We start from the raw sequence: 13,841 nt of genomic DNA on the forward strand, positions 1-13,841 counted from the left end.
CTTGGTATTGGAAGCGGTCAAAAAAGCCGTCCGATTTTCAACGCCTTGTTTGTCCTTTACTCAAAACATGCCGGTATACCGAATTTCATCAAATTATCTCGAAAAGCGCTTCCTTTAGGTTGAACATAATCAAATAAGACAAAAAAGGGACGGTCAGAAAGACGGACAGAGAAGCCTTGATTGATACTGAGCCGATCGGTATAATAAAAAATGGGTCTATTTAAAGCCCTTCTGCATTTTACATATATCCGAACAAATTTTGATGATATAAAATGATATATCCGAGTAAATATTCGTTGAACCTATGTTGCTGTGTATAAGCTTTTTTTTCCCTTGTTTTGAGGGTTGGTAACACAGCCACTTTCGAGCTCAGTCTCTGCCCACAAGAATTTCAGTACGGGATACTGTGTAAACGGGTCAACAAATGCAAGGGTAACACTATATGCGTAGGAAAAATAATGGAAATTTATATTTTCTGTAGCTGCTTTCAAGGCTGTACTAGAAAAGGGGCTTTTATTTAAGAGCTAATAAGATCAAATGCAATAAAACTTCTGTCAGATGTTAATGATAATGAAAAATGCAAAATTCAAAAATGAAAAGCTTACAATGGAAACATTATTTTTAAAAGCCAATGTCCCCTTACTTGGCGGTACAGCAGTGTGTATTGAAATGGTAATCATTAATTTTCAGTTTGCGAAATTTTATAGGAGCTTAGGCTTTGTTTCAAAGATGAACGTACAAAAAAAAAAAAAAAAACATTATACGATATATGATATACGAGACGATATATATAAATCATATAAGAACCGCCGATATATAGTAAATATTATCTAATATACCATTACCGACCAGTTGGCTTGCTTGTCATTACTAAAATGTTTTTAAAAATAACGTTGCCTTGTTTTAGGCGACAATTACAAGTGATTTTTCTTTGCCTACTTTTAAGTTAATGTATTAAAATCACTTTTTCTTTCTCATTTATTCCGAAAATTTCTTTTATTTCGGAACTTTCCTCAAGACTTAGTCGATATTCTTCCTTTTCTGGCTCCTTTTAAGGCTTTTATTATAATGCGCTTTTATTCGCGCTTTTATGATATTTTGACAAATTTCTTATTTGCATGTTATTATCTGACTTATCCTTTGATTAATATCACGTGATTACACTAAAACTTTTTAACAACTTTAAATGACAAACGGAATTTTGAGCGGAAAAGAAAACAAAAGAAAAATATGTTAAGTCAAGTTATTTAAGAGAAAAACAAATAAATAGTTTCTTCATCAATATAAACTTACAAATAAAATAAATTTTCTATGCTTCTCAGGAATCTGTAACAATAATAACAAAATATTCTTAGAGAACCCTCGTCTCGTATTTGTTTTTATATCTATATATACATGTATATATACATATATATATATATATATATATTGCGCATAATTTTTCTTAGTAGTATGTGATAATTTATGGCAGCAATGGCATTTCATTTTTAACAGTTGGAATTTATATAGAAATAGAATGAAATTAAAGTAAAATGAAAGAAAAGAAAAACAAAAAAAGCAAAAGCAACACAAAAAACAAAACACAGAGACAAACTTCCGCACAGAAAGTTTGTCTAGCAAACTGAATGCAAAACGTAAATGGAGTTTCGTTGATTTCCATTTCGATTTTCTGTATGTATGTAATGTGTTCATAAGGCTCCTTATTCACTCTTTTGAGCTTGAGTTACAAACATTGTATTGTAGTTGATCGATTTTCGTTGGCCTTATGCCAATAATCAGAAATTATTGTAAACTTTACATTTTAAGTAGAAAAGTTTGTTGTTTATGTGAGCGACTCTGTTAGCATTTTTAACTACAACTTCAAACTTTTGCTGATGATGATTACGTTCGCAAAAGCCTAACAAGGGGCGAAGTGAAAAAGCAGAGACTACGATAGAGAGGAATCATTTAAATAGTCTGCTTTAGTCTCGACGACTAAATATCATAAACGACTAAACGGAAAAAGTGTTTTGTTTTGTTTTCCTTTTTTATTCTTGAAATGAAAGAACCCTCATGGCAATGAAATGTTGTTTAATTTCCGTGGAATATGACAAAAAGTCCAACTGAAATTTTTCTTTTACAAGGTTGACGGCGAACAATATTCACTCTTTAGCTGGAGGAATATTTCCTTGGGCATAGAAGACTACGCGTCCACGTCCGTGTCAATTAATTGACAATTTATACAAATCGTAAAAGAAAGTTATTATTAAATCATTATGGCTCTTAGGATTCGTCTTTAAGCGAAAGTATTACCGTCACGGAAGAAGGGATATCCTTGCAAAGTAGAGAGGAAAACGCTTCAATTATTCTGTAAAAATGTACTTTTAGGGCGCTCGATTTAGCCATGCATATGCGTCTGTCCGTATGTCTACTGACTTTTAGCGAAACGTCTACTGGAAAAGAAAACTAAAGATTACCAAATATTCTGGATTCTGGTTAATGGAATATTCTGAAAGAGAGAGAGAGAGAGATAGAGAGAGGGACTATACAAATCAAATTTCAAACCTGACGTTATTTGCTTAAAACCATAGTGAAACATCTAATCTATAACAGAGGGTTTGTGGAACAAATATTGATCAGGATTTTTACGAAAAGGAATTCAATTAATCAAGCGACAGGGTTGGAGTTAATAAAAAAAGAGGTGATGAACATTCAAGTTCCCCCAAAAAATCGAGTTTCTTTAGAAACTGTTTCATTCCACGAAATGTGCTTACAAGTCGCCAGGTGATATGCAAAAATTTGTTAAATACAAAATTCTAGTCTGTTAAGGCTGGCCATCTCCGCCAAGTGTATATGATCATCGGTTTGCGTGTCCATCTTTGTTCAAGACATTCGCGTGATTTTCGCCTGGCAGAATAACGAAGTGTGGCGCGGAGACAAGGAGTTATATTCTGATCTGAATAAAAATCCTAATTAGTGTCCAATGAAAACATTTACCAAACATTTACAAGGTGTTCATATTAGCGTAGCCTTAAGACATTTCTTCGGTTTTTTCCTTTTCTGTTTTTTTCTTACTTTGTTTTTCATAATTAATAAACCCAAAGTTTTCTTTAAGCACCATATTTAAATTGGATTTATAAAGTAAAATATCTTAAATTCTTTCTTCGTTTTCGCTAATGACTTAATGTTGTTGAAAAAGACACTAGATCTTTCTCCAAGCTTATCATGTTATTTTCTGACTAAATATAAAACAACAACAATAGTAACAATCAGGGTAGAACGGAATATTTTTTCTTTTTTCTTTACCTTCTTTCACCTTACACTTGTTTCAATTTAACATAAATTGAAGACCTTGCCAGGCCAAGGCAATGTTATTTTATGGCGTGTGTGTACATTTTATTTGTTATGTGTGTGTATGTATATATATATATATATATATATATATATATATATATTTGTGAGGGAAAAAGGTTTAAATGTCGCGTTCTCGAGGTAATAATTTTTGTTGCCGCATTATTTCTATTTGTTTATAGTAGGAGGGCTGTAACTTTGTGTAACAACCACAGCAACAGTATCTACAAAAAAAAAAATAAATAAATAAATAAAATAAAATAATGTTTAGCTTATGTAATAGCGAAGAAGGAAACGGAGAGTGAAGAAGCGACGCGCAGAAATACATGTTGGGTAGACATAAATTTTCATAAAATTGTTTCTTAACTAAAGGAATTTAATATGAATGTTATACTTTCGTTAGTAACTGTGTATTGTGTCTGGTGCGTGTTTAAAAATTATTTTATTTTATTTAAATACCAATCCCAACTCATGCATGTAAATAACTTTAGCTCTGACGGCAAAACCTATAAGTTCTAAAATTTACGCTAAATATTCGCAATGCGAAAATAAATTTTTATAACGTTAAAGGCAAACGTTTTGCTTTATTAACCTTTTCTCTTACTTCTTGTTCATTTTCAAGGTTATGAATGGATCGGTTGGCGTAACGATACACCCGGCTTAATGGGTAAGCCGGTGGAGATTGTATTCGAGTTTGATACCGTACGAAATTTCAGTGCCATTATACTGCACACTAATAATATGTTCACCAAAGACGTCCAGGTAAGATTGAACGAAAAGAAAGTATATAAATATATTCTATATATTTAATAAATAATTCATTATTATTATTTTAATTAGTTTAGCCAGAGAAATAAATTCGAAGTCAAAAAACTTAAAGCACTAGAATCTAAAGCTATCGGCTTTCTCGAAATTATCTAAAAAACCAATTAACAAGACAAAAGACCGAACACCATACACTTACTCATATAATGACTTTTCTTAATGAGGCGTTATATGGGAAGTTATCGAAAATCTAGTACGACCTGAGTTATCTTCAGAAGCGCCCTTTGACCAAAAGAGTTCAAAGCACCAAATTTCATCAAAATGTCGCAAAAATTTATTGAACACCAAAAAACAAGACGTACAGGCAGACAGACAAGCTCAGAAAGTCTCAGAAGTTCTGAGTAGATCGTTATGATAAAAGATGGATATACCTCAGGTCCTTCTGGGTTTTGCATAAGTACACATAAACTTGTGTGGAACGTTGTTCCACAAATGATGGAGAGTATAAAAGGAAGAAACCCCCTTTCATTGTAACTAGACGGCAAATGAGATCTCTAAGTTAATAACGCGTGTATTTAAGCCTCAGAGACCCTACAAAGTATATAATTCATACTCCTCATCCGCTTGCTATTCTGGATCGATGTAACTTTGTTTGTCTGTTTTTGTAGCGTGCGTTGTTGACCCTCTTCTGACCGCAAAACTCAAATTTGATAGAAAAATTTTTACATCCAAGAAAATGAGCCAAAGGACACGTAGCTTGATGTCTGCAAGTCTCAGTATATATAAATGTACAAGTGATAATAGGTTTTCACAACTTCTACTGCGCTTTTCATATTATCAGCAATAAATGGACTTATTCTGAGGGTAACACTTAGAAACATTTTGAAAGAGAAACTTTTAAAATTATATATAGATATATGTTTTTAATTAAAATATATATATTAATATGTGCATAGATTTTGATCTTTCGGTCTGATAGTTATTTTCTTAATACCTTGAAAACGGTAAGGCAAGTACTACGGTTAATAAGAAGAAATTTCTAAGTGCCATTCAAATATATGATTTTTATGCAATTGATTCGGAGACTGTCTACTCACTCATATTTTCAAACCCCATAGAGGTGCGATTAGGATAGATTGTCAGAGCTACGTCTTAACACGATCTTGGCTTTCTTTCACTTCGTTTACTTTTTCATGCATCTCCTGCTTACATGACGCCATTTAAGTTTTTACAATGGCGATTAGCGTTACGGGGCATATTTGATATCTCCATCGCAAACTAATACTGACAAAATATTTTGTTAAATTTATTAATCAAGCGGTGCTTTAAGCCATCCTTAACGAAGGGTTTTAAGTTAAAATCAAGACTATAAGAGACAATCTATTGTCTCCTTTAAGGGTATCTGTAGACGGACTACGACTTCTTTTTACAATAACAAATCGTTTATCTGGCGTATCTGCTCAGTGCTACTATTGATAGCGAATGATGGTTTTTCTGTTTACTGGGTGCGAACTACGTCCGCAAGCACAGATTGTATTTATTGTGTGGCTTCAAATCAATTATACATACGAGCGCGAACTTTAGCAACCAAGGACGACGTTCAGAATACAGAGAAATGAAAATTTTGTACCGGTTAAGGACTTATGCACTTTATGAGATTTTCCATAGATGAAATCTAGCATGTTGCCTTGAACGATGTATTATTTATAACAATATATATTGTTGAATAAAAAATTATAAAATTATGCAAATTTTTAATATTTTCAGGTTTTTGTCCATGCTAAGGTGTTTTTTAGCATAGGCGGTCATCGTTTTTCTGGTGAACCGGTACAATTCTCCTATATGCCCGATACAATCATGGATCATGCCAGGGATGTTACGATAAAATTACATCATCGTGTTGGCAAATATCTAAAAATTAACTTGTATTTTGCGGTTAAATGGATCATGCTGTCGGAAATCTCATTCGTATCTGGTAAGAGGCATAAGCATTGTCCATTTACTCTTTTATTTATTTATTTATTTTTTTTTTTTCAATTCTATAATAAATGAGGTAGATTAGCTTTGGCCTAGCGTTCACTACTTTCTCGGAAACACAGATTAACTTTCAATAACATTAATAGCATAGAACCCTAAAGGAGGTCAACTAACTCTATTCGTCCGAACAAAATCTATAGCAGATATTGGTCGAAATATACGAGAAGGCCATTGAGAAGTTCACTGCAAATGTAAATATGATTGATTTGATGATCAGGGTAAAAATTATTTTCATTCCCGTGCTTACACGCCCACAATCCTATAGTTACGCATTCATTCGTGACGGTGGGTATGAAAAACTCGCCTCATAAAAGCGAATACAACTTTCTTTCTTTTCTACGATTTTTTTTATTAATTTTTTTTTCCTTTTTTTGATTTTTTATATGTTTATTGAAGCAGTATTGCTAGCAATCTGGATTTAATCTATATGTGAAGAGCAATGTTTAGTTTTGCATTGCATATACGAGAAATCATTTTCAGCTTCATTTCTCTTTCAAGTGTGAAACACTTGAAAATGCATTTTGCATAAAAACGTTTAGTGATTTTGTTCCTTTTTTTTCCCCCTTTTTTTCTTTCTTCTTATTTAGCAGAGTTTCGGTACAGTTCATTGCAGTTTCATTAGATGTGAAAGGACAGAAGGTTTTTTTTTTATTATTTTTTCTTTTTTTTTTTATGTTTTTGCTCCTTCTCGGTTATCACACAATAGCCCACCATGACAACAGTAAAATAACATGAATAAGCGTTTTAGGGAAAGAGGGAGAAAAAGTCAATAAAATGTCCAGAGAGAGTGTGCATTGTATGGACAGAAGAAAAAAATTACCCTTCAAAGCTATTATGATATGAAATGAAATGAAATGAAATGAAATGAATAGAAATGTTCATTGATATACCTTTTTGATTGTTCCACACGTTTAGCTGCCATTGATGCACACCAATGCAATAAAATGCACTACTATAAGAGGGTTGTCCGCACTTTGATTCTCCGAATCCGAACGTGTGACGAAATGAATTGATATGAATGCAATTTTCATCGCATTTTTTTTCAATCATTTTGTTTTTGTTTTCTTTTTTTGCATTATTTCTTTTTGAATTAATTATAATTTTAATGATCGTACAGCGAGTTTTTAGTTTTATTTAGTAAAAAAATGGTGTTGTGATGTCGTCCACAGTGACAATGATAACTTATTTCTCCATTTTCAAGGTATTATGTCGTCTCATAATGCATAATACATTTTTTCATTATGAAGCCGACATAATAAAGACAATTATCGTTTCAAGTGAAGCTTTTTCATCAGAGACGGGGTTTTTTGTTTCTTCTTTTTTTTTTTTTTTTTTAATTCTTTTAATTTTTTTTCTTAGAATTTTTATGTTTTTTTTTTTTTTTTTTTGTTTTTCGTTTCACCGATTTCTTTATTATGAATTGAGTTCAGTTACGCTTTTGTTTGTGCTTTAAATAAATATCCATAAATAATTTACTGAGTTTGTTTTTGTTCTTCCTCGAAAGCGTTAAAATTTTGCATTAAGAGGGTTACGCATAATTTCCTGATAATTCGTGGAATTCCTTTTGTTTCATCAGTGGCTATTAAAAACACTCATTTCTTCTTTTTCGTGCAAAATAAACCACCACTGAAGTGTTTAATGGCACGCCAAATTCCTATTAAATAACTTATATTCAATCTATTGAAAACTTCAGGTCAAGGATGTCCTGCCGTGCCACCATCTTTATGGTTTGCGAACGTACGTTGGTCGTAGTTAAGCTTTATATTTTAACTTTAAATTTTAATTGCTTAAATTCTTTAGCTTTCTCTTTCTGACCTTCCCTTTCGTTTCAAAAATTGTGTAAAAAATTTTCATTTCATAACCGACAGTTATGTTCATTTTTATTCATGTCAATAACGATTTTACCTTGTTTTCAATCTCTCTGCCTTCATTTATGGCTTTTTTTTTTCTTGCATTCTATAGTATATATAAACGAATGCAGACATATTTTAGTATACACTATCACGGAGTAAGCCGTATAATAATTGTGTCATTCGGTCTGTAACACACAAAGCTCATTTTGGACAACAAACCAAAGCGAACATTGATAGAAATACTTTAAAAAGTGCAGCAGGAAAATAGCATTAACCGACCTATTGGGCTTCGAAACTACGCATTAATATAATTCTTTATCGCTTATTTGCTTGGAATAATCATCAAAGATGACAATATAGATATCAACGTTGAATCGACACAAGGCATAATTATGTATTAGCTGGGGAATCAAGCGACTCCGCACATAAATTATTCCATTTTTGAAACTAAGGGTGGAAAGCGTGAATCTAATGCACGTGCTCGTAAATAGCGATCGTAGAGATGTCTTGAGTCTTTCGAAAAACTTGCCTGCGAAAGCATAATAATGTGATAAAGAATTTACAAAAGACGATTTTAAAATATTTCTATTAAGCGCTTTAAAGGTCCTGATCGCAGATATATCATACCGTTCTGTAGCGTATTTAAGTCAAATTAAATTTTACGTAAAAACTGCTATCACTTGCTTACCATCTATTAACGAAATAAAGTACCATATGTGTATGTATGTATTAGTGGTATCAAAGATTCGTCTTCAGCAAATTGGGCTTTGGTAATAGTGAACGAGTGCTTTTTGTTTTTTGTGTTTGTTTTCACGTCAATTAAAATGGTTTAGCAAGTTTTTGTACATTGCTTGCTGGTGGAAGGCAGAGAGAGAATTTTATGTATCTTTAGTCACTACTATATGATGATATCTCTGCTTTTGAATGAGTGCTGAAGGGTTCTTTTGTCTATTGTTATCCTTGTCAAGGATAAAAACAACAAAAATATAAAAACCGCAGATGTTTAAAAAAAATTCATTTTTTTTTTCGCCCGGCTTTTACAATGGAAAGAAACGCCGAGAATTTCATTAGTGATAAACTTATTTAGCAATTGTTGTCGGTTTTATTGCTGCGTATATAAGCGACAATGAATGCTACCAAACAAACTGAAACGCCTATTATTGACTGGGGAAAAAAAAACAACATATAAATATCGAAATGATTAATATACAAGTAAAAGAAATTATACTCGGCCGCGACCGAATCCTTTACACCCGTCTCCGGGTAACTACTAAATTGTCCTACGTTGTAATATCGAGTGCGCATGGCTGATCTTTTTAATTTTTGTAGAATAAAGGTATAAATTTATACCGTGGGTTGTATTTTGTGGGCAAAAAACCGAGAAAGCCGCGATATACTCAATACAAGTATTGTATCGTATTATGGTTGAGTACTTTTAGCGACTTGGACCGTTTTCAATATCCGTATTCAGATATCTCTACATCCAGAGCAATTAACAGACAGATGGACAGACGGACTGACAAAAGGTTTATTCGTCATCAAAATAAATTACAACAAAAGTCGTTAGTAGTGATCAATTACTTATTGTAATTATTGGATCAAGGACTACAACTTCTACGAGAAATACACGTCCCTTTGTCAAGATTAAATTATCGACAAAAAGAACGAAGCCTTTCCTTTCTTCCTTCGTCTAGGTACAGAGTAACCTCTGCCATCTGTCTCATTTCTTTACCGCGTTACACAAGACCTTTCCAGTGCGTTATGCGAATACGGTCATGATTTTTCCGCCTTGTTATACGAATCCATCCTCTAGGAACTCATGTTGCCAGGTGGTCTACGGTATTTAGGTTTTATTTTTGTATCTTACACTCTTTGCAATGTATTAAGATTGTGTAGATGTATGCAACGCTAAAAGGGACTTGAGATAGAGACACCTTTTTTTAATATTGAAAGTGATTTTGAATTGATCTAAGCTTGTCCACATGTCCCGACATCTCTTATCTGTCTACATCTTATTGTGTTGAACCTAAAAGAGATCTTTCACGGAAATGCGGAACACCGGTTAGTTTTGGCCTAAGGACGAATGCTACTGAAAACGATTTCTATCCCAGGACTTCTTCGGCCGCTTCCCGTATCAGGCCTTATTTTGAAAAATCGTTAGATGAATAATTGTATTAAGCGAAGGCGGTAAGGTATTTATTTGAGGAAGGGTCCCACTATAATGCTTTTACTTGTTACTCATAAGTTTTAATTCATTTGCAGTTGAATATGCTTGAACTGAATAAATAAATATAAATTGTACGTCTTAATTATGCGACCTTGAGAATTTGAATAAGAAGCAAGCCACCGAAAGTGAACTAATTGAGTCTAGCCCTTACTTTAGCTAAAAATACACTTAAATTTTATAGGTAATCCCACAAAAGCGCATGTCGGGGTTCATGAAGGCGGCAGATCCTTGGCATCTGCAAATACTACCACGATTTAAATCGTTAGGAGGTCGCATATCGATCTTCCAGAAGATCCTGTTTTATGCTGTAATGAGCAACAATGGAAGTTATTTCGTTATTTCTATTCAAAGAAGAGTTAATGCTATTCAAAGTAGTTTTTAATTCCGTTGAAGTACTTTCGTACAAAACGAATTTTGCTGGAAAAAACGGAGACATAAAACCATTTGCTTAACAATGGCGAATACACTATTATTCCGAATCTTTCTGAGAAGCAAAACTCATACTAATTTGCATAATGATAATGACACCCAAGTATTTAACACTTCGGCAGGGGATAAATAGTCCACCCCTCGCCCAATGATTATATATATAATAGAAAAATTAATTTCATTGTTGTTATTATATAATGAGTAGATAGATGAGTAGAAAATCTCTCTTTAAAGCTTATGATATATTTACATATATTTTAAAAGGAAAATTTTTTTTTCGCAAAAGCAAACTTTTTTGCTGAGATAAAAGAAAATTCATGAAATTTTATGCCTCTAGTTTCAACTGACTTTGATATTTCTTTTGTTTTTCTTTTGTTCGCATTCTTTTAGTGCCAGCCGTGGGAAATTTTACAGACGAACAGGAACAGCGTGGCGCCTTATTGCCACAGGATACTCGTGAATATCCTTTACAAAGTAATGAATATCATCATAATAATAAAAATGGTGGCGGCGTTAGCAGCGGCGGTGGCAAAATGACGACAACAAATTTTAATAGCGAAAGAAATTATAATAATGGACCGCAGTGTAAGTAACATTATGAAAACATAAAAAATCGAGAAAAAATCACACGAAATTATTGAATGAAAAATTGAAATTCAAATAAAGCCGGAAAAAGAAATATATATATAAAAAAAAATAAATAAATAAATAGAATAATTTAACAAACAGAGGAGAACATTGAAAACGATAAAACATGCCCGTAAAAGAGGAAAGAATAAAATAGAACAAAATAAAAGAAGTATAATAAGAGAAGAGGAGGCAGAAGGCGAGCTGGAAATAGAAGTAGAAATACAAGTAGAAACAGAAATAGAGACATAAGTACAAGTACAAACGGTAATCGAAGCATCAACAGATGTAAAGGTAGAAATAGAAGCAACTCACAAATTTTTGCTTATAGAAACGGACTTACGTTCACTTTACGTCTTACTGCGGTCGTATGCTCTGACCAATTTAACCCTCCTTCAATATTAAACTATGTACAGAAAGTTCCAATGTTTCTACCAAATTTGAAACCGATATTTTCAATTCTGCGATTAAGAGAGTGTTAAGAAAACAAACCATACCGACGGACAGACATGGCAGAATTTAACGCTAATGAAGAGCATATATATATATATATATATATATATATATATATATATATATATGACTGCTTGCTTTGGGTGCTGTAAACATTATAACAAAATTGAAGTAGAACAGAAGTAGATATAAAAATAAAGGTTAGTGTAGATCGAGAAGTAAGTACAGAAGTGCAAGTAGAAAAATAAATGTAGAAGTAGAGACAGGAGTAGATAGATAGTAGAGGTAGAAATAGAAGTAGTAGTAGAAGTAGGAAAAGAGGTAGAAATGTAATTAGAAATCGAAATGGAAGAAGTAGAAATAGGAGTCTAAGTGGAAATAGAAATACAATTACAAGTAGTAATGAGTACAAGAAGTAATAATAAAAACAGAAAAGGAAATAGTAGAAGCAGAAGTAGGAAAAGGATTTAAAATAGAAATAGGAGCAGAAATAAAAGACGAATGTTAAATATAAGTAAATGTGAAAGGGGCAGCATAATATATATAAGTAAATGTAAATATGGAAGGAGCAGCATAAATGAAATCTAGAGGTAGAGAGGAAGAAGTAGAAGTAGATATAGAGCTAGAAATAGGAACAGAAGAAGAAGCAAGAGTAATAGAAGTGGAATTAGAACTACAAGTAGTAGTAAAAGTGGAAATATCGATAAGAAGCAGAAAATATTAGAAACACTTGTAAAAACTAAAGAGAGCAGCAGCGGTTCAAAGAAAACAAAATTAATATATAAATAGCAACAGTAGGTTAGACATTAAAAGGCTTATGGGGAAAACATAATTACAATTAAAATAAGAAAGAATAGAAGAAAGTTATTCATAAAATTTGATAAACGTCTTTTCAAATTGCAGTAATCGCTCCGAAACCCATCGATCAAGAGCCCTCCGAAGAGAATTTCATAGGCGTGGTTATTGTAGTGTTAACCACGATTATCATTCTATTAGTGGCAGTGATTCTGTTCATTGTTTCGCGAACAAAGCGAGCGCGGGGCAGTAATGTGTTAGATGCATTCCAATATAGTTTTAATCCAAATACCTTAGGCAGCAATGTGGACAAACATCGGGCAAATGGCTCCAGCATTAAGGTAAGAATAACTAACTACACATACATTGTAAACGACTTTCATATAATAAAAAAAAAAAAAGAAAAAATATTTTGCCTTACTTTGCCTGCTTCTATTAAATTTTTATTTTGCTTATGCTTGTTTTTAGGCCAATGTCGACGACAGCGATTCAATCGGTAAAAATAGTTTATATCATGAACCTTTCAATGTAAATATGTATACGAGCGGTGTGAATGGTTACGCTGCGGTCAACGATTTGCAATGTAATATGACGCCAGATTATACAGGTAAACACATACACAAATCAAAATTATTGGAAACCTTATAAATATTTTTCAAAAACACATTATGCAAAATGCGAAATGAATAACAAAATAAACAAAAAAAAGTTAAAGCAGTAAAACTAATATATATATATGTGTTTGCTTGTGATTTTCATTCGTTTCAATGCTTAGATGTACCAGAGGGTGGTTATGCCGTGCCTCATATGCAAGATTATATGCCAGCCAGCAAGATATCTAATTCAGCGCAAGCAGGTTACGTGAATGTGCGTCGTACACCGCCTCCCCCATTGAGTAGTATATTTCCTCGACCGCCGCAAGTACCACCACCACCCATGGAGAAATACTATGCTACTACGGCGATATTTAAGCCCATCAAAGGAATGGGCGCTGGCGGGGCCGGCAGCGGTAGCAGCGGTGCAGCTAGCAATACAATGAGTAGTAAAGCAAGCAGTAATTTAAGCAGCGAACATAATTATGACGATAACATGGGTACGATGAACTCACAGTCAACGGCACCCATGATAAATGCGTACAACAGTAGTGGAGTTGGCAGTGGTGGCGGTGTTGGCGGCGGTGGCGGCGGGGGTACCGGCAGTGGTAATTCTAATGCCAGCAACAGTGATAATATGCAATTTCAACGCGCAAGAACCTACAATTTTCGTAGTTATCCTGATAATCTTTAGTTTGTAGAAAAAACATTTATTCAGAAACCTGCAAAAGC

The 13,841-nt window shown here is 33.1% G+C and overlaps 1 protein-coding gene across 1 annotated transcript in view; it reads left to right on the top strand.

Annotated features, from left to right (window-relative positions):
* Positions 1-13,827, top strand: part of LOC119632971 — a 47,266-nt gene extending 33,439 nt beyond the window's left edge. Inside the window, exons 6-11 of the mRNA XM_038026142.1 lie at positions 3,953-4,092; positions 5,863-6,070; positions 11,032-11,226; positions 12,625-12,857; positions 12,985-13,123; positions 13,292-13,827. Of these exons, the coding sequence (XP_037882070.1) occupies positions 3,953-4,092; positions 5,863-6,070; positions 11,032-11,226; positions 12,625-12,857; positions 12,985-13,123; positions 13,292-13,803 (1,427 nt within the window). The 3' untranslated portion in view covers positions 13,804-13,827. The remainder of the gene's footprint in view (positions 1-3,952; positions 4,093-5,862; positions 6,071-11,031; positions 11,227-12,624; positions 12,858-12,984; positions 13,124-13,291) is intronic.
* Positions 13,828-13,841: the final 14 nt, after the last annotated feature.

This window comes from Glossina fuscipes, unplaced genomic scaffold (genome assembly GCF_014805625.2).
Source record: "Glossina fuscipes isolate IAEA_lab_2018 unplaced genomic scaffold, Yale_Gfus_2 2, whole genome shotgun sequence".
NCBI classification, from domain to species: Eukaryota; Metazoa; Arthropoda; class Insecta; order Diptera; family Glossinidae; genus Glossina; species Glossina fuscipes.